Consider the following 21,273-nt stretch of genomic DNA (forward strand, 5'->3'; position numbering starts at 1 on the left):
CAGGCTGCAACCATTAGAAAAATAATCTGACAGTTTCACAAACATGAAGAAACACGCAGGCGCTTTGACAACTTTTGGGGAATGAGTATAGTCAGTAGTATCTTAAAAGCTTAACATACAGGTGACGTGTGAAAAGGAAGAGGTTTTTACTGAAATAAATGGAATACAGTATTTAATACGTTATTGATTCCATGCGATAATTTCATAGATGAGTGCTTTCAGCAGGCGAGATTCGTATGCGACCGTGCTCTTTCCAGTGTGTATTCGGTCCTCCTCCAGGGGCTGCTCAGTGACAGCTGGGACATTCTTTCCACAAACTAGAAAAGGAGAAAAGTAATTACTCTTAGTGTGCAATGCATTTGAACAGCTTCTCAGCTGGTGCCTTCAAATTAAAACACCTAACTCCACATGATACCTCAATATCGTTGCAAATCCAGCTGGTAATTTTAGACATAGGACACACTCCACTGGACATTTGCTATCAATACCTACTATGTTTTAACTTGTGAACATTTGTCATTATCATAATTTAACAGTTACTTACCTTCACAGTGTTCCAGGACCTGGATACATTCTTGCACGAAGCAGCCTCGTAGCATGATCATGTGTTTCAACATGTTTTCTAGTAGGGACAGGAAGCAACGCTTGGCATAGTACCAGGTGTCTGTCACAAGCTGTTAATAAAAATGAAGCAATCAAAGCACATTTTCAATGCATAGTTTTTAAAATCTCTAATACCTAGAATATCTTAAGACCAATTAAATTCAGCAAAAATATTTTCTAAAGAGATTATAGTTATATAGCAAACCTGTTGTTGGTATCTCTAATGATGGTCGTGGTGAAATACAGAGCCTTTAGTGGCTGTGAATAAGGTATCATAAATATAGGCCACCATGACTACATTTACAGGTACCTATATTTATGTGAATTAATTTTAGCTTCACAGCATTGCAGATACTGTATAACACATCTTTAACAATACTCAAGAATAACGCTGTATTAGAAAGATACAGAGGAAGCGACACCAACATTTCTCCGGTAAACACATTTCCAGTTTATAATTAACTATGGGGATCCAAGCATAAGAATTGCTACTGCTAAAAAATTCTCTTGGGTTACACAGCCAGCTGTTTAGTAATTAGAATCTTGTTTGGGAAAGTGTAAGGTATGAGTCAGTTTTTTAATATGATATAAAAATAATTAAGATTAACAATTAAGTTTACGTTTAACTGTATGTTTTCACAGCCAGTATAGGTGCATGTCACCAATGGGTGATCTACTGCAATCCTTCCCTACCCATAACCATAGCTGATTTGCAGATATACGATAAACAAAAGATCTAAAGCCATGTGCTGCTAACATGCACACTCAGTGATGTTCTTAAAGGGGAACTGTACTCAAAATAACAAGGCTCTCTAAATGCTCTGTATACACAACAAATGTGTCTCACTGTGCCGATTTTGTTAAAAAGTCAAGCGTTTGGCCAGTATTTCAATTTTTTGGTCGGCTTTCTGGGTCAGCTGGAAATGCAGGCCGCCGCCATATTGGATCCTTTCTGGTGCCGCTGTTCCGTCATATCGCTGACAGGCACCCACACCAGTAAATTACGTCGGAATGCAAATAACAAAAGGAAAAACAGTAACAACAAGTATTTTGGTGTGCCTAAGCCTTTCAACCAACAAAGGGCGGCCATAACAAAACAATGGGTACGTAATATAGGAACGGTACATCTTCTCAATAGAATACTATGTGTGACTAGAGCGAGTCAAAGACAGGACGACACACGAAGCGCGGACGGAAGAGAGCTCCAATACATTCAATGTTCATTTGTTTTAATGGTTTTCATACCATATACTGCTCAAGTAGAGGCTGAAAATGTGTCAAAAGCTTTAGTTAACATGTTTTCTGTTGAAATGGTTATATATTCATTTCCATTACAGTTCCCTTTTAAGGGACATAAACAGCTGTTAACAATCAGAATCATTTTTTTAATCGGGTCTCTTAAATTTCTTTCCAGTTGGATGAAGGCACAGAAATCCACTGGGAAATTAAGTTGCAATGCAGTGACAAGACTACTGTTTACATTTCTACATATAATAAATATAAATGTGAGGTGGATTAAAGTCTCAAAGTAACAGTACCGTTGGCTAATTAAGGGGCTTCTAACATTAATTTGACCAGACACTATTACATAGAAACAATAAATAAGAAACCCTGGACAAGTAAGTAAATCTTTCTTAGCTTTGACAGAGCTCAGTTATTTCAGGTACTTTTTTTATGGCAACAAGTTGTTAAGGTACATCACACTTCAGCATACACCCAGTAGACATTAACAGGATGTTGTTTCTTGATTATGCAATTAAATAAGGAAATATGAAGATTATTTATTGTATACTATATCGTAATTTTTCCATGCATACCCTTTGTTTTATTTCCTTTAAATGCAAGAATGCAAGTGTTAGAAATAACTTTTATTCTAGAAAAAAAGCTTGTCATTATTGCTTTGATCCATAGGTTTGGGGTGAGATCAATGAATGTTTCTAATAAGGAACAGGACACGGGTTCACTGTGTATAACAATCTTTCAGCATTATTATAACATTCACACTCCAGGAATCCAATACAGGTGATGATTAATGCTAAATCGAAGTTCTTCTTGCAGTCAGAATTAAAATTGTACAGCATTTGTTCAATTGATTTATCTGCAATTATTGTATGATTGCAAATGTATCAGTAATTGAAACATTAGTGGGTGCAACAGTAGAAAAAATTATGTTTCTTACCTTTTTGTTGTAAGGCTCCAAACTCTTAATCACCTGAGAAATTCCAAAATCATAATTGCCTTTAGCACAGTACTGGGTCCTGTGGGAGCAGGAATCGAGAAAATGAAACCATCTTCATGTTCTGATCCAATCTGGGCTTTTGTAAACGTTGCAAAAATGATACGCCAATGAACAATGTAGCAAACCCAAACTAAACTGCAACATTTTTACTGTCATACATGTATTTCCAGAGGAAAGCCAGTTAACTTTAAAAACGCTAACGTTATCATAGTGTTTTTTTAAGGATGGGCTCGTAGAGACCTATGGCCTCTTTGTATTTGTTCTCCTGCAGGAAGAGGTTGTGTGCCACAGTTTCCAAAACATCATGCTCGTTGCAGAACCCCACAAACTTGCGAAAGATCTTCTCCACCATCTGGTAATTCTCCAGGTTCCAATAGATCTTGGCCTGAACCATCAGCACTGGGATGTACCTAAGGGTGGGTTTACACCAGGCAGTTATTGCCAGCAATAGTTCTAATCTACATTTCTCAATTTATTGCTGGTAATATTGCTAGCAATTTCATGGCAATTTAGTGATTCAGCTGAGGTGAGCAAACAAATATATATATTTTTAAAAGAATAATTTCCCCCTGAAATTAAATAATTCTTAATAAATTGGGCCTGAAATTAATTGAATTACATTTGTTCTTTTAATCTTTGTACAGGTCAATACAAAATGAAGTGATTGCACAAACACTTTCTAGAAATACTGTAGAGGACAAATGATCAGAAAAACAGTTTAGCTCTTCTGGGGCAGTTTGACATGTTATCATGGTGTCCAAAAAGAAAGTAGAACAAAGAAAGAATAAAAGTTAAGAAAAGTTAGATTTAGTTTTTATTAGGTATAAACATTTTCCTGTCTGGCATGCTGATTTGCAGACCTCAGCTCTTTAAACACTATCCCATTCAAATCTGCACACTGCTCTAGTAGTACAGGAAAGATATGTCTACTCAAAACAGCAGCATAATAATGTAATATACTTAGACCATTACTAGAATGGCATGACTGAAATAAGAGTCACATTGGTCTATTTACTGTGCACCCATTTATATATTTTCCATTAGTGGACCTATTACTAGCATTAGGATACAGGTCCTCAGACACTCAGAAAGATGTTACTTCAGTTTTTCATTTAATCTTTTAAACAAAACATAGGCTTTCTGTGAATTCGCTAACAAGAACTGCAATATGCATTACAGGATAAAATGAGTAAAATCAAAACAAAACAAAAATTCTCATTTATACATAGCCTGGAGTGAAATATCCAAACAGATTCCAAATGTCAAAATTTACAACTCTGAATACATTGTTCAGAAAACAACACTATACGTGGGTTTTTTGGGGCCATCAAACTGTCTATAAAATTAACGAGAATGTACTGCTTGCATCCATAAAATGTTAGATCTTATGAGTTTAGATGCAAGAATGAACAAATAATCTTTTGCACTGAAATATTGAACCTGTTTTTCACAGTTTCACATTGATTTCCATTTCAACAACAGCCAGCTTTATAAAAATCCCATTACCAGCAAACAAAGTACATTATGGCTTGAAAGCCAGTGGGCAGATGCTACATTCTGCAGCTGCATTCTACTGACAGACATGGGATCAATATAGCTAGGGTAACAAAGGCTTAGGACCAAAAGACAAATAACTAACAGCTTAATTGCATGACAGTCCAGTGAACTCTGAGCTATCTTTAAACCAGGGACATAAACATTTTTAATCAGGAGCAGATCTCTATAAATCGAAATAAAATAGTCTAATATACTGAGCCTACAGATTTCTCTTTTTCTAGTCCAGAACCTTCTCCCAACCACGCCTTTAATAGACTAACTGAGCTTAATCGTTCAATTAAGTAGTTAAGGACCTGATTGGAACAAGGTCATGGTTTGGAATGAACTTAAAGAGACACAAGTGAGTACCATTGTTCTAGAACAGTGGTTTTCAACCCCAGTCCTCGGGAACCCCTGTGTCTTCTGGTTTTCATTCCAAATGAACATCTGCAGTCAGGTCAAAATACTAAAAAAAAAAAAAAAAAAAGTTAGAGAATAATATTTCCAAACTTTTATTACGAAAGCAATACGAGTTTTGGACAGTAGCCAAGATAGATAATTTATGTAGCTGGCAGACGCTTGAAGAAGTCAGTCATGCACTAATAAAGAACATTAGTATTCAGGTCCACACCTTACTTTCAAGTCTGGAGTCAGTCATGTGGTAACCCTTATCAGTCACACACTACACAACATTTAGACTTGAGGTTCATGTACCTTCCTTTCAAGAGGAAAGCATGGGTTTAAGGTTATTGGAATAAGGGTATTCTGAAGCAATCTTGGACAAAAACGGAGAACAAAATGACATTAAACAAATTGAAGTTTTTTTCTTCAAAATCCTAAATATACCGGCATAACCTATAAAATCAAGATTATAGATGAAAATAAGTCTTCCAAACCCCTTTCTTATTTTAGATAATGGTAACTGAAGACGCCTCACCAGAAATTACATCATATTGCAATTAATTAATGTATAGATATGAATGTAAATTTAAATAAGCTCACTTCATTTTTAATGTAGAGGAGCAGGAGGTTTCCAAAGGTCTCTGGGGGGAAAGGGTTCTCCTGCAGGAGAAACTGCAACTTCTCAAAATCTCATGGGGTTTGGAATCCATATTCATCAAGGCTTGGTTCTGCAGAGTTGCTGGATTGAGCTCCTACAGTCAAGCACACTTAAAAGAGTTTTGCCTGAAATCTTAAAGCTATAAATAAAAAGCCTTGTTTTCAGCTTGTTTTAAAAACCACCCCATGGGGGCAGAAGCAAGCTTTCCCAACCTAAATGTAAGTTTCTGGAAGTCAACCACATGGCACGGATATAACTTGTGTTCTATAATCTGAAGTTTCAGTTGGTAGAAATAAGGTATAAGTAGCTAGGGAATGCAAAGCAATTTTCTGCAAGACACATACATGACAGGACATTAATATGTCTTTGCAACAAGCAGTGATCCATTTTTAGAAAAAATGAGATAGGGTAAACCTAATCACATGGGACAAATAAATACAATCAAGATATTAGCTTTAAATGTCAGCAGCTATGAGATCAAAACGTGTTTGGGCCACACGTGTCCCAAAGATATCTATGGATAGATATGAACACAAAATATATGCGTCAGGCACTGCAGATGTATTTAAGTGCAGGCACAAATACAGTATATATAATAATAATAAACCGTTTTTTATTGTCTTTAGATATCAATACTTCAGCATTGAATACATTAATTTCATGGACTTTCTTTTAGCTCCCTCGTTCAATCTGTATTCATAATGGCCTATGCTGTGGGTCAATATAGTGGCCAAAAAACTTTACTACATAATAAACAGCAGTGCTTCCATTTGGTAGCCAGATGGTGACATAAAGGCATGTCCTTACAGTCCTGATTCATTCCTCATCTTTAGAACTGGTGTAGTACCTTACAAATACAGACTGCGGCTTGGGATATATTGCTGAAGTTTCACAGCCTCCAGATGTCTAAAATTCTTAAGACCACAAATGCTGCAAAGACACAGCAAACCCAGCATACAGAGTAAAAACTGTTTTTAAAAAAAAACATTCTGAAAATGCAATGTCTTCATTCTAGTAATCATGTGTGCTTATGGGAAACTGTCTTAAGAGTTCCTCCTCTTTTTTTTCCAGTTATAGTAAAAAAAAAAAGAAAAAGTACTGGAATCTCCAGGGATCAGGGGTTTGATTAAAAGGACCTAACAAATAAATTATGTGTTATATAAAAGGTGAAAAGCTATCACGCTACAGCAAACAAATCCTGCCAACCCAGACGCTTTAATGTTTTTCATTATGAAATACCTCGGCAGGCTGCTTTAATATCAATTAAGATCAAACAAGAGCCAGTGGGAAGTTACTAATGGGCATTTTACACAATTAAATTTACCAGTCTGTGTGTACGGCTAGACCTCTACCTTTCAACAGCTCATTTGCATAGGCTTCTAAAGCTGATGTCACATTTAGGTAAACAGCCGAATGTGCTGGTTATCATACAATATTACTTCCTTCATAGATTCAGTCTTCCAGTGACGACCTTTAATTTAAATGTTGCTCATGGTACAAAAAAGCCACATATACTGGTATGATCCATTTTCCTTCATACTTGTTTTCGTTAAAAGACTTCTATCCATTTCTCCACAGCCCTACTGCATTCTCTATCAGGGTTTCCTGCACATGCATAAACAGGTCTACTAGGTATAAACAAACTGTAGTAGGTGATTCATTTTAAGTCCTTATGTATGTGGCACAACACAGCTTCTCTTAGCTTTTCTCCATATAATAACCAGCATCTGTTTGTCAAGTGCTTCAACTGGAATGCCAGTTTTCCAGGTGTCAGTACTTTAACTTGAATTACATGTTCAAAGGGTTCAAATAACAAAAACCATAACTGGTAAAACATTCAACAAATCTGTTAATGCAGCACTAATCATAACACAGCTTCCATCTGTATTTACAGCTTGAATTCCAGTTCCATAGGCGCGCTGGTCTAAAATACCTTTCTTTGTTTTAAAGTTACCTAACGTGAAAATAATTAATTGACATACAGATTTTCAGTTGGTACTTAGTGGCTGCTTTAAGATTAAATGCTTCGATCAATGCTGTTTTGTGAAGCACAAGGGTGTTGCCAACACTCCTTAGAGCGATACCTTCTGTTGTCATGCCAACACTCTGTTCTGAAAAGGTACATACACAAAAGACACAGCTGTTTCACAAGACTCAAAAAGATCAAAGCATCTTAGACCTACTGTAGTTATTTGAAACTATTACATTTTCTTTAGATTAATCTTAAATCTGTACTGTCTTTAAATGACACCTGAAATCATAGTCTTTGCAAAATAGTCACATTAATCACAATTTCTGTTCAATAAAGCAGGTGGAAATGTAATGACATGTACCATAAAATTTAAAAGGGATTGAAACCAGAAGCAGTAAAAATATAATCAAACAAAAAACAATACAATCCGTGAGAGCTCTCTAATTCCATGTTCTATTATGTCTGCAATGTACTTCAAGGCAGGAGCACAGGGCTTCATACTGTAGTAACAAAGGGCACTGTTGTACGACAAACAGACCAGCATGCATTGAAACACCTAACAAAATTCAAAACTAGTTTATAAAAAACAAGTACACGACATACATAAGATAAGAAAATGGTGGCTCAAAATCAAATTTAAAATATTCAGATTACATAAAAAAAACATCATCCAGACCAAAATGGAATTACTAACCTACACTTTGTTTAGTATTTAATTATTGGTTACATTACAGCATACAGTTATAATCTATGTATTTTACTAAAAGGTCTGTTTTAATTGATCTTACTCATGCATACCAATACTATTGTACATACCAGTCCAGGGAACTCATTTCAAAATATGAAACCTGGTTATAGGCTATATACACATTCACATTACGTTGTGATATCTTGTAACAACTGTAAGTCGCCCTGGATAAGGGCGTCTGCTAAGAAATAATAATATTTCATGTTGCATTTTACAAACAACCTGTTTAGTGATGCAGATTACCTGGTTGATAGCCCATGACTTGCGGTTATAGCTGCCTGCAGCTTTAACTTTAATTGACTCTTATTTTTTTTCCAAATTTAAAAACAAACAAAACAGAAACAACATGCAGATTTGTAACATTGAACATAACCAATTACATGTAATACAACATTAATCCACCAGGTGTCATGCTGATGAAAGTACCAGCATCAAAGTGCCACATCTACAATGATCACAAAAAAAAATAAAAAAATAAAAACACCTTCGGTAAATCACGTTATCAGTGGAGAATAAAACATTGATCACATGTATGAAGTCATATTTACACAAGCTAAATATCTAATACTATAGAATATATGCACTTGAAGAGGTTTTCTCTTTACCTTAGTATGATACCCTTGGTTGTCCAGAAAAAATGTAGCTTTCATAGCATCTGTCTAAACGCAGGCCTTGTACAGGGACTGGGCATAGTAGAGTCTGTAGTCCTCTGGGTGAATTTGTCCTGAATGTGATAGTAGCAGTATCCCAAAAGGGAGAGGGCTGCCCTGGACTGACAAGACAGACAGAAGAATAAGCACAATCCTTACCGTTACAAAAGAGCAGAGTTCATCCATTATACAGGTCAACAGTGAACCCGTGCTGTTGCACTCTGCGAGACAAACCAAGAAAAAAATCTGCTACACAAAGCAAAATGTTCATAAGGTTTTAAAGAGCATATATTTTCCTCCACTTCTATTCACTGTGAACACCACAGGGTTTGGGTGTGACATTCAAGTGCTAACTAAGTTCTACGTTTTTAAATAACTTCTCTTTGCTTCTCAAATGTGTTGCCAGATAAACACTATATTTGAGGCAGACTAACCCTTGGAATAGAAATATTGCCCATGTGGCAGTGTGGCTTGTTGGTGACATCAGACCAGAAAGAGACAGACACTTATTGTAGTTCTATTTTTTAGATCTTACTTTTCTCGTTCCGCCTCTGAACAACCCAACCCCGGTCAGCAAAAGCTGCTGGTTTTTATATCGTGGTCGAGGGATTAACTGGCTATCATTTACCTAGTTTATCCCTCGACCACATTCTGCCCAAGGTTTCTGATATGCATGATCGACAGTCAATCTGTCAATGAATCATTAGCTGCTGACCATGCATTCTCATGAGATTTTAACCCCATCCAGGCTGTAAAACAACAATAACAAAACATTGTTTTAAAACAAACACAAAAAAGTACATTTAAATAAGTTTTAGTTATTTGGTTTTAACCATAATTGTTAGGCTGGAAATAGATTAAAAAAAAATACATAAAAAACAGACCAAACCAGACTGTACCTTAAAAAAGAACACAAGAAAAGTCTTGAATGTCTCTAGCAGAGAAATCAAGCTAAGGGATAAAAGCCTTGTTGCAGAATAGTGTACATATATAAAATAAAACTGAAAAACAACTAAAATCCAAGAGCATTTTACAACTAAAGCCTAAAAATGTTATGTGATGAGTTTAACAACTATTCTCTTGTTTTTTTTTAACTGTAGTATCCACCTGCTAAATGGAGACTCCATTCATTTTATATTATCAGTTACAAAAAACACATTATATTCATAGATAAACAAATACTTTTCTAGAATGAATGAATGGGATTTAGTATTAGCATGCTTGGTGTTACAGACACTGCATCCTGTATAATGTACATTAAATAAAATGCTGTTTAAGTAATTTAAGGAATTGCTTTATGAATAGCGTTAGCAGTTGGAGGGAAACTCATCAGTCAGCCATGGAAGATTTTTGAAGACAATTAGGCCTAACCTCTTCATGGCATAAAGAATCATTAAGGGAAAGACATCAACCTGTTCAACAGTCTGTGAAGGATACATGTTTCCATTGCAAATTAGCCAGTGTGCAATTTAGAAAATGATAAGCAATGGAATTTGCATTGTCGGCAGCTCATGCTGGGACAAAAGCACTAAGAATTTTGGGAATACAGATATCTTGGACAGATCGGAATGGAAAATGTGTCCTTGTCAAAGGCTGGAGGACAATTTGTTCATGGACCCTGGATGTGCCAGCGAGGGGACAGTGAAGCAGCCAAGGCCTAATGCCGATGTGGTATGTCTGATGGACTGAGCAACTATCCCTCATGCCTGAGGTTTCATATTCTTCTACCATGTCCAAACTCCCTTCAAAGCACACATCTTTGTCAGCCTTCCCATGCTTTTCATATAACACAGGCTTGAAGTCAAAAGTGTTAAACAGTAAAACATAGCCTAAGTACAAAGCTAACAGGAAGCGTCACTGGTATGGAACAACATTAAATTACTTCCACAAGACTATACTAAGCTTTGCAGTTTGTTAAAAAAGGTCAGCCCAGCATAATATTACAGGATAAAAATCAAGTGGGGAACAAAGCAACAGCGGAGAACCAATTCCGAGCTGCCCTGGTCCTGTCACGCTTGCTGGCAGGATTTAGAGTGCATACTGCACAGTACTTATACAGAACAAACCACAGAGACAAATCTAGATGTTACATTGAACACAAAATATTAAGTCCCACAGAAAAAAAGAAACTTGCTGACGTAGAGAAAAAACAGGAAGAAATCATTTAAGGGAGGTTTTGCAAAACCCATGGGATGAAAAATGACCAACTCTTTACTGTTGAAAAATTGGTCTGAAAATTATTTGAGTTGACAGCTTGTAAGTCCTTTTTGAGAAAGATGGTTTCTTATAAAGCTGTTTTGTGTATAAACTTTGGGCCACTGCCTAGTCTGCAGATTGGAAAAGCTAAGTACATAAATATTTGTTTTTTATGGGATTAAAGAAGCTGCCACTGAGGTCTGGCAGTATAGAAAGAGCAGATGAATAATTTCCTGTTGACACCGAAAATCTCCAAATCAAACCTTTAACAGCTTCCAAGGCCGACTGGAGAAGAATTCCGGGACTTTGCTTTGTTCCACCAATTCATACAGTAATTGTTGGCTGTGTGTTGTTGGGTTTTATAGATGATTTATATGTTAATTACAATCCACTTCCATAATTATATACACTCAGTTCATTACTTGTCAGAACAAGTCCTGCAACACATTCCTAACATTTTTATTAAATTCGGGTGGTACTGTACAGTGTGTCTACTTTATTGGAAGCTGCATGTATTTACTTGAAGATACTGCACACGCAAACTTGTCTATAAAGAGGCCCTCTACCTCCCTTATAGAAAAGGTAGAAAAATACCTACCGGTCCGTATGTTCCTGAACCCTCTGACTCTTACTATGTTCTAACTAGCGGCGGGGTGTGGTGGGTTCTCAGTGGCGGTAAAGAAGATGTTACCAGGAATTTCGTCTTGGCTCTAAAGAGTGCCATTTAATTTTAGCTCTTTCAAAAAGATGGATTTAGCTCTTTTACAACTCCCCAGCAACAACAACCTGCAGCACGCAGGCTGTGCTTAATATAGGCCCATTCTCACTGCTCATTTGCTGGGGTTACAGTAGATGATTTGCAAAACCTTCCACCACTCACACAGCGCAGCAAGCCCGCAGGGGGCGATGCACACACAACAGCAGGAGGTAGGCAGAGACACTCACAAAGAAAGTAACAGGCAGCAGTTCGTACACACACAGCCATAAAATAACAGCGATTTAACAGACCTAATAAAAAAAAAGAAGTGATAATCACAACCCCCCACCCCCTCAAGTTCAGCACAGAACACACAAAGTCACAACTTTCGGTCTCGTTTGACCCGACGCTACAGTATTATGCCACAGATATCCCTTTCTCAGCTTTAGTTAGTGATACAAAACAGTTATCCTCCATAACTATAAACACTCAATGGTGATAATACTAAAAGACACTTAAATTCAATGACAAATGTTTTTTCTAAAAGTTTGTCATTCACTACTTATACCATTTTGGACTATGGACTTCATCCCCAATTGATAAAGCGTGATGGGCTGTTAATGGCCACTTAGGAGAAGTGTATGTGTGTTAGTTATCCATGAATGGGACAAGCTTGCAGAGGTGTGAGAATGGAAAAGAGAGGAAAAGAAAAAAGCAAGTAGTAAGTTGAGTTTTTGTCAAAGCATTCTTTGAAAGTAATGACTCCATCACATCCAATGGAAATGGAAAAGCTTATTACAAACTTACTATGCTGTTTTCAGTTGGTATAAAAAGTAAGAGAGTGTCATTTTGTAATGTCACCAATTACTGTTCCACCAGTGGGTCATTCCATTGCGGACTCCTCTGTGCCACTGCATTGCCATTGAAAACAATATAGGAAGGGTAACCCTGTGATAATTCTGTCAAGGCAAAACCAGGGTCCATACTTATCTCTAGAACATCAAAAAAAAAATTCTATTTAACTTTTAAATAGAAAATCTGGTCAGTTGTGCAGGCTGTGCAGCTTGACTAACCCCATTTCTCAAACTGCATTCCACCATGACAGATTCTGTCAGTAACAGATAAATAACATAGATTATTATGATTTATAATAATAACATGACAAATATAGCTTCTTTATTTTTAGTTTTGAAACATATTTTGGTGTACATCTTGCCCAGTAAGCAGAAGTGGAGTGTTGCAGCATGCAGACCTGAGAACAGTAAAGACAGAAGGAGCAGTGTTGTTATAACAAGGTTTTGGCTGGAGAATTGACATGCTATGTTTAAAGCTGGATTTGGCTCTGCGTTCACATGTGTCAGCTATTAGAAGCTTTGTCGATGTGGCACTGGGGAGCAGTGTATTTATTTCTGAACAGGAACTCAAATGGGACTCCATTAAAAACTCAACACAAGGCAAAATAATATAATGCTGTTTAAAGCTCAAGCATATGCGAAAATGAAAAACAAAAACAGCAGGCAGTGAGAAAAATACTGGGATTGTTTGAATATCGTTTACATAATGCATAATGCCAGGACCTGCATAATGTCTCCCAAGCAACTTCCTTAACAATTAACTGTTGTGTGTGCCTTCGATTAGTGTGATTATAGGCAGAGATGCCACTTTAAGAAGTCAGGGGATTGCATTAAATGTAACCTGTTGTGCAAATCCATTCATTATATAGTTCTCAAATGTGTAATTTTGAAAGAAACACATACTTTCTAAAAATATATTTTATCTGGTGCTAGGTTAAAGAAATTAATTGCTTTCAGGTAGTGTTGCATATCCACCTGGGCAGTGACATTTTCCCCACCAGATTAATGTCTTTAACTTTCTTGAACATCGTGAAGTACCAGATATCTTGTTTTAAAAATGAAGACATGCTGGAGGTATCACAGAGGTTAGTACTTAGTAATACATTTTAGTAACATAATGTTTGTCTAATTTCAGAACTATTGCATGTCTTGCGTGTTAAAGTTGCACAGAGTTTAAAAGGTTGTTTAAGTAGGCAAACAACGAAAAAAAAGATGAAGCACACAATTTATATTTGAGAAAATATTTAGTAAACTTGTTTACTGCCAGGAATTCTATAGCATGTGCTTTATAGATATGGGAGCTATAACCATATACAGAAGTTTACAGCACCCACGATTCCGCTGGAACAAGCAGACTAACCCTGTTCTCTCCTATTTAACTTTATTTTAATGCCATATACTTTGTACAGAATTTATAAAGTGGTCTGGGGCTAGCAATGGAAATCATTAGTAATACTTTATTATAAATGTGTCACATTTTGCCATTTCCCTAAACATTTGAACAAAACTCACTAGACACATCAGCCAGTAAATTAAATACAGTATATACATGCTTTGTTATATCTGAAACAGTTCATCATTTTAGTATTGTAACAAAACCATTGATACACCCTGTTACAGTCAGTGGGAGTAAGGAAGATTCTGGTTGGCTGCCCCAAGGCAGTATGCAAATGACTGTAGGAGGGTCATAGGAATCTGTCTTAGCTGCATACCTGTGTATTATTACACACACGTCACGGTTATATATGTTATATCACTGATAGGAATACCGTTTTAGCCATGGAGAGATTGCAAGTTTTACTTTAATTGTTTTAATAGGCCCCTATATTATACAAACAATAAATTTTACCAGTACTATTTAGTTCACTCCAGCTAATGGCTACCTTAAGGTTTGCATGTCTAAAAGTGTGGCATTATTGTCTACAACCAAAAATACTCTACATCAGTAATCAACATTGTCAGCCGTTTTCATTCTGCATTACTAATTATGTGCAAATAGGTGAACTTCGGACATTAAATAAATCCTGTGAGGGTATCCCAAGGGCTCCTCTGGGTAGACCTTCCCCACATGTCAGCTCATCCTGTCACCGTCCTTTGCATATTAATCCACAATAATGTTGGTACTTGCTTCACTTCATTGGGAACAGCAATGACTAATTCCGATCGGTGCTGGCTCACTCACTAGTGATATTAAATCACTCAGCAAGTCCTAATGAAGTTAAAGAGAAATAAAAACATTTAAAAGAGCAGTCACAGTTGGGGCTAGGATGTTCTCTGTTTTTTTGACCAGATGTTCACAGTTTTGTCAGTAGAAATGCCAGCAGGAGCCTGGGCATTTTTTGTTAGAAGTTCAGTCACTATGAATAGGACTGTAGGCGTCACCCAATTGGAGGATCATTAAAATCTGAACTCCAAAACTTACAACATGTGCTTTTAAAGTTCTGCCTGGAAGCACATATCTCTTTTGTCAGTGGTATAGCAGTGGAGCTGCTCCAGTCAGGCTCCAGTCAGGCTCCAGTCAGGCATGGTGCTAATCAACTCTGTTGTGATTTTATAATATGTACTTCTGTCCATTTAGAGCTTTGCTTAGACCACCAAACTCATTTCCCATGTGACCTCAACAGTCGGATTGAAACCCATTCCTCCATAAGGTGCCACCAAGCCCCTCTGAAGAAGTATTTCAAGCTTGTATCTATTTCAAATGCTGCTGGCAGATGGAGTTCTTAGGAACTCTATTGTATTGCCTAGTGGTCAATCAACAAGCCTTCTAAGCATGATTTTTATTCTGTCTAAAAAAATACAATGTTGACTGGTACAAAGGTAATAAAAATCAATAGACAATACACTATCAGAGGAGAATCAATGGAAGTTTAGTAAACGTTTCTGAACTTTGAAACTTTGAAACAGTACCTTTTTTTTTGGTTGCTGCTGTAATTAAAACCACACTGATTGGCCCAGTGGAGATTTTTTTTCATGTGTGTGGGTGTGTGTCTCTACCACAAGTAGACACACACACACACACACAAGTTCCAGACAGGCGCTTGCTGTGGAGGCTGTGCAACACCTTCAGAGTGAAATTGAGAGCTGCAGCTGAGTTTCTCAGATCATCAACCAGGTAGGCAATGGTTGTTTATTTAAGATTTGTTCATTTCAATTTGATTGGTAATACATTTTTATCTTTAAATGTGAATATTAAATATATAGTAAACCTGTTTGTTAAAGTTGTGTGACAAGTTGGAGGTTAGTCTGGACTAATGGTGAGTTGGCAAGCCCACCAGTTGTTGTACAGATAATTAAAATATATATTTGGTCAGTCTCATGTAATAGGAATTTTGTTATTATTATTATTATTATTATTATTATTATTATTAAATAGATATTTAAATAAAACAAAGTTCTGATAACTAGGCTAATTATGTTTTCTGTTTACTATATAATGTAGAACAATTCTTTAGGAAACGGTCTTTGGAAAAACAGAATTATTTCTATCTTATTCAGTAAATACAAGCTAAGGTATAATTTAGGTTTCTGTATTGTTATTTTAGTTCTCTTAAAGCTGTCATGTATTATTTGGAAAACATGTAGAAAGTAATTTGTGGTACTAAAAATGTGTTTGCATAAAAGTTACAGTATTACCCTTCAATTGATTGTATTAACCTTGAAGAAACCCCTTTGAGAATTTGTCTTTGTCACTCGATTGTATTATTTTGGTATTCACTGTTCATCTGGAATTAACATTACTGGAACTATCTGATCATAGTTCCAGAGTTTTATTAGGATTTATAGCCAACACAAGATGATTAAGATTAAGGGAACCTGCACATGTATCCACACATCAAGGACTGTTAGACTGAGTTCCTCAGTGCCTTTCAATGGCTTGCTAATGGGAGAATGCTGAAAGCAAAGCCAAACAGTGCTTATCTTCAGGGTATTCACTGGTCTGGTATCTCAAACTCATTACCAGCTTTATCCATTTATTTAGCTTATTTTAGAATATAGTTGCTATTGTGTACCATGATAAGTACATGTACAACCATGGTAAATAACAGTAAACTATATACTACTAGATACAATATATTACATACTGCACAATCAGGGGATAATGCTATCTGCATCTGTAGGAATTTAAAACAGTGTACTTGTACTGAAAAGGGTGGCAAAAACCATAAAATAAGATATTGTAAGTCATGTTCCTGACTAAATCACATCACCCAACTCTTTGGAAGGCTCAGTATCAGTATCTGTTCCAGGGTAATCAGGGCGTTTCCAGGATCCCAACATGTATTTTCGGCTGGGTGTGCTTTTGGTCCTGGCTCTTGGGACTGTGCAATGCCAAAAGAGACCTGTTAAAGATGAATGGGACTACAGAGATGGAGGTAAGCCTAGCTGAATTCATCTTGAATTCTGGTTCTTGTGATTCATGAAAGGTACTGGTCTGATTGAAATGGAGAGTATATGTATATCAACTTGTGCTACTAAATTACCTCAGTACAGAACTATTGCTATTGTTGTACCTCTCCATTGCTACTGAAGAGTATTTGGTTCAGGGATATTGTATTGGTGCAGTTGTGGCTACTGAGGGAGTGCCCAAGAAACCCATGCTGCCTCTGGATCTTATTCTAAAATCATAATTCATACCCCACAAGTTTTCCTGTACTGTACTTGAAATATCTTCAACCAATAGATTATCAACACAATAAAACAGAGACCAAAATGTCTTAAGAAAATGATAAAGATTTGAAAGCATTAGCACTCCGTTAAACTACAGTAAACACAGTATACAATTCCTGTAGGATTATACCTGACCATAAATTTGAATCTGTAAATTACAGTAGAGGTAAATATCTATGTACTCCAATGTAGGTGCTGAAATTGTCTGGAGAGAGAGAGAGAGATATAGAGAGAGAGAGAGAGACAGAGAGAGAGAGAGAGAGAGAGAGAGAGAGAGAGAGAGAGAGAGAGAGAGAGAGAGAGAGAGAGAGAGAGAGAGAGGGCGGAGGAAGGGAGAGAGGGAGGGACGGAGGGAGAGAGAGAATATGCCTTGGCATAATTTGTAAAATAAATTGAATTTATTTTACAAGTTAGCCTTGGCCCCGTCTTCATTTTTTTGTATTATATATACACAGTAAATGATGGTTTAGAAAATGTAAAATTCTAATGGTCACAAGTCATGCCATTGGAGGTATTGACGGTCACAGACTGCAGTTTGTTGGTCATAAATTGTCGCTCATGTTTCATTTTAGCCGATAAGGTCAACATGCGAGGGGTGGCCAATCTAACTGAGGTCCTAGACAACTGGAGATTCGACATCCTGAATCAGATGAAGAACCTTGTTCAGAATGACCACCAGGCCCTCCTCCCAGACTACTCCAGGTGAGGCAGTGAGGCAGAGTCCAGCTGGAACCAGCACAGAAGCACACTTACTCCCTGGCCCCATTGTTCCTGTACTTTAAACACTTCTCAATATGCATGGCTGGTAACAAGCAGATAATGGTATGCAAAAAGGACAGTGAACCTTCTCAAATTACCTTTTTGTCAATATCTATGAATATATGGCACTGGGTAATGGTGTAACTTAGGTAATGCACGTAACTATACCAGTTCTGTAACCAATTATGAGTATGCCACAGGATAATTAAGTTAGTTGACATTGACAGTCATCATCCTGGGTGTTTAACCATACCAGGGAACACAAACAGGATCTACAACTGTTTTTTTTACAAAATAAAACAGAAATGTCCATACTGTAGTTAAAGTGAGGTTTTCCAGGTATATGGGTAATTCATTTCATCTGGGTTTAGGCATCATATATGGTGTTGTCCCTAACATAGCACACAAGTACGCATCCAGATCTTCAGCAGCTAAAACAGGCCCGCTCATGAAATGCCACAGGGAATAATCCCACTTTCTCTCTCTGTCTATCTCGCTCTTGTTTCTGCAGGATCCCGCCGCTGTCAGAGGCCCTGGACGACCTCTTCAATGAGTTCAATGCGCTGAAGGAGCGGCTTGGGGATCTCAGCGAGAAGTTCGTGGGCATGGAGACCTTCATCGAAGAGGTCAAGGCTGGGAAGGTTCCCAGTGGAGGAGCACGAGCTGCAGCCCCGCCCAAGAAGAAGGTCATCCCCAAGAAGAGGAATCCCTGAGGACTCCTGGAGGCTCCCTCCACTCCACGCACCCTGCAGCAACCCTTCTATACCCTGTAGCAATCCTTCAGGATAAAGCAATAGAGGCAAGCCAATCACCTGAGCTATCAGCCTGCAAGCTTGGATCTCGGCCATGAATCAGGCACTTACAATAGATATTCAGTAAAAGCTACATTAAAAACATGGAAGCTCGTGGGCCCCTTATAAAGGTTTAAAATGGTAAAAACATAGCAATGTGTAATAAAGCACAGCGAAAGCAAGGTAAAGCGTAGGTAAGCATTGTAAAGAACAACAAGGTATGGAAAAGCATATTATTAAACATGGCAAAACAGGGTAAACTACGGTAAATATATAGTATAGCCATTGGAAAAGCATGCTAAAACTGCAGAAATACTATGCAAAAATATTGTGGCAAACATTTATAAGGGGCAGTGCTAATAAATCAGTAGTGTACAGTAAAAATACTTTGTATTCACTTGTACACAATTTAGTTATGAATACAGCCTTTAGGATTCATAAAGCTTGAACTTGTACAGTCCTTGTTTTCAACATCTGTTTTTCAGAAGAAAACACAGTTTGCTATTCAAACACAACAATATTCTCAGACAATAAACCCATTATTGCCCTTGGCTTAGATTCAGAATGTTTATTTTGATCTTTTACTGACTATGCTGTTATGCATTAGGTGCTATTATATAGTAGTTTTTGTTGTAAATACAGTACAGTGAAATCAAGAAGAGAACAATTAACCTTCTACACTAGAGGGAAGAAAAAGCTAGGCTGAAAATAAAGGTTTTTAAAAAATCAATTAGATACAATTAAAAGTGTAGACAACAAACAACTGATTTTACAGGGTAGCCCCTAAATCGATGTAGAGTATCACAAGCATTATAGCAACAATATAATATACCAATAACATACCATACTAGGATTAGGCCTCCACTTAAGGTTTGCATTAGTAGATTAGATGAAGTTCACACTGTCAAATACAATACGCAGAATGTACCAGCATGGTTTTGTTTCTATTGAAATAACAAAGACGCTGTTGGGATGGCTTACAGACGCTGTCTGTAAGCCATCCCAATTGAAATTGTATACACCTGTATCTCTAATGTATCTGATTGCCTGCTGGTTTAATCGCTTTTAGAATACCACAGAAGAGTGCTTGTGAACAGGGAGTCTGCCACTAAAAATGAACAACTGCAGTTGTAATGTGCAACAGTCCACTGAATACAAAACAGCCGCTGGTAAAGAGTATGTTTCTGTTCACATTTTAACTGTTTGTGTATTACGTGTAATCCTGAAAAGCAGCTATAGTTTTCCTGTTTTTTTTTTCTCTCTGCATGACTAATAAAAATATGGTGAAAAGGGACTGACTGGTTGTTCATGTCTGTAGAATGCATAACATGCCCTGAGTATGTTTAAACAGAGGATTTGCTGATAATTTACTTTCGCTGTTGATTCACTTCTGTGACGGATACCGCTGACCTCTGCAGGACACATGAGGTAATAGAAAATAAGCCTTATAACTGCCCATGCAAACACATCTGTCCCTTTATCAGCGAGGTACGCAAAAAAAGAACCGAAGAAAACACATTTTGTGCATTTCTTGGAGGCTCCTCTAGATGGCAGCATAGACAGGATCCCTACAGAGCCGTATATAGAGAGAGTTCGGCCAATCTTTTTTGCTTTTTTGATCGGCGAACGGCCGCAGGTGATTGGTCAATCCCTTTCATGCGCCCTAAATCGGTGGTACAGGCGCCATGTTGTCACCAGTTTCTGCAGTGCTGTACGTTCATTTGCATTGACGGTTAACAAAAACAAACACAAATAATTACAGAGCATTTTGAGGAAGACCAGTATGAACAAATAAATTAAATACAAAATATGGGGTTAATCAATTTTCTTGCCAGGTTTTCTCATATCATCTAGACTTTCCAACTGGCTCCAGTACTTACCGGAGACTTAGAGACAGGACAGGATTTTGAAGTTGCTCTTAAATTGAAAGTAATATTTTACCTAATCTGCACTGACTTGAATGTATTTGTACCGACTCTCCCGATCAAATAACACCGATCAGCTGCTCCTCATAGATTTACATTGCGGAGAGTGCACGCCCACACTAGTTTGCTGACAACATGGCACCTGTGCCTACAGTTGGCTGAACTCTGTCTGGGCTCTGCGTCCCTTAAGTTCTGAACTGTACACAACAGCCATATTGAAGAAAGACATGTGAGAAGCAATAACTGGTAGTAATGCTCAATACATGACACTTTTTACGGACAGACCTCTGCACTGAACATCAAGAAGTTAGAATCTAGTTTATATTCTCCAAAGTTCGTGTTCATGAAATCTAGTGTCACATTCAAAAAGTCACACAAGGAATGAAAGTCATTGACAGTCCAAGCTATTATTAATTTGCTTTTCAATTGGAATTTATAGTATTATAACGTTTTCGGTTCTGCAGACGGGGTTCTCACAGGCGGAGGTGGGACATGAACTCCGGACATCCCGCGCTGAAGCATAGAGCCGATACCTCTGTGCAAAAGAGTCGGTTCTCTAGCAGCAGCTGGTA

The 21,273-nt window shown here is 37.3% G+C and overlaps 1 protein-coding gene and 1 pseudogene across 1 annotated transcript; one reads left to right on the forward strand and one right to left on the reverse strand.

Annotated features, from left to right (window-relative positions):
• Positions 1-169: 169 nt before the first annotated feature.
• On the reverse strand, positions 170-6,265 carry LOC117418341 (intraflagellar transport protein 70A-like; annotated as a pseudogene).
• A 9,261-nt stretch (positions 6,266-15,526) lies between these two features.
• LOC117418536 (uncharacterized) lies at positions 15,527-20,070 on the forward strand. The gene is made up of 4 exons (XM_034031695.3): positions 15,527-15,670; positions 16,806-16,931; positions 17,799-17,928; positions 18,497-20,070. Exons 2-4 carry the CDS (start codon positions 16,835-16,837, stop codon positions 18,696-18,698), a joined length of 429 nt encoding a protein of 142 aa, XP_033887586.1. The 5' UTR covers positions 15,527-15,670; positions 16,806-16,834; the 3' UTR covers positions 18,699-20,070.
• The last annotated feature ends 1,203 nt before the right edge of the window (positions 20,071-21,273 follow it).

The sequence above is a fragment of the Acipenser ruthenus genome, chromosome 13, assembly GCF_902713425.1.
Source record: "Acipenser ruthenus chromosome 13, fAciRut3.2 maternal haplotype, whole genome shotgun sequence".
NCBI classification, from domain to species: Eukaryota; Metazoa; Chordata; class Actinopteri; order Acipenseriformes; family Acipenseridae; genus Acipenser; species Acipenser ruthenus.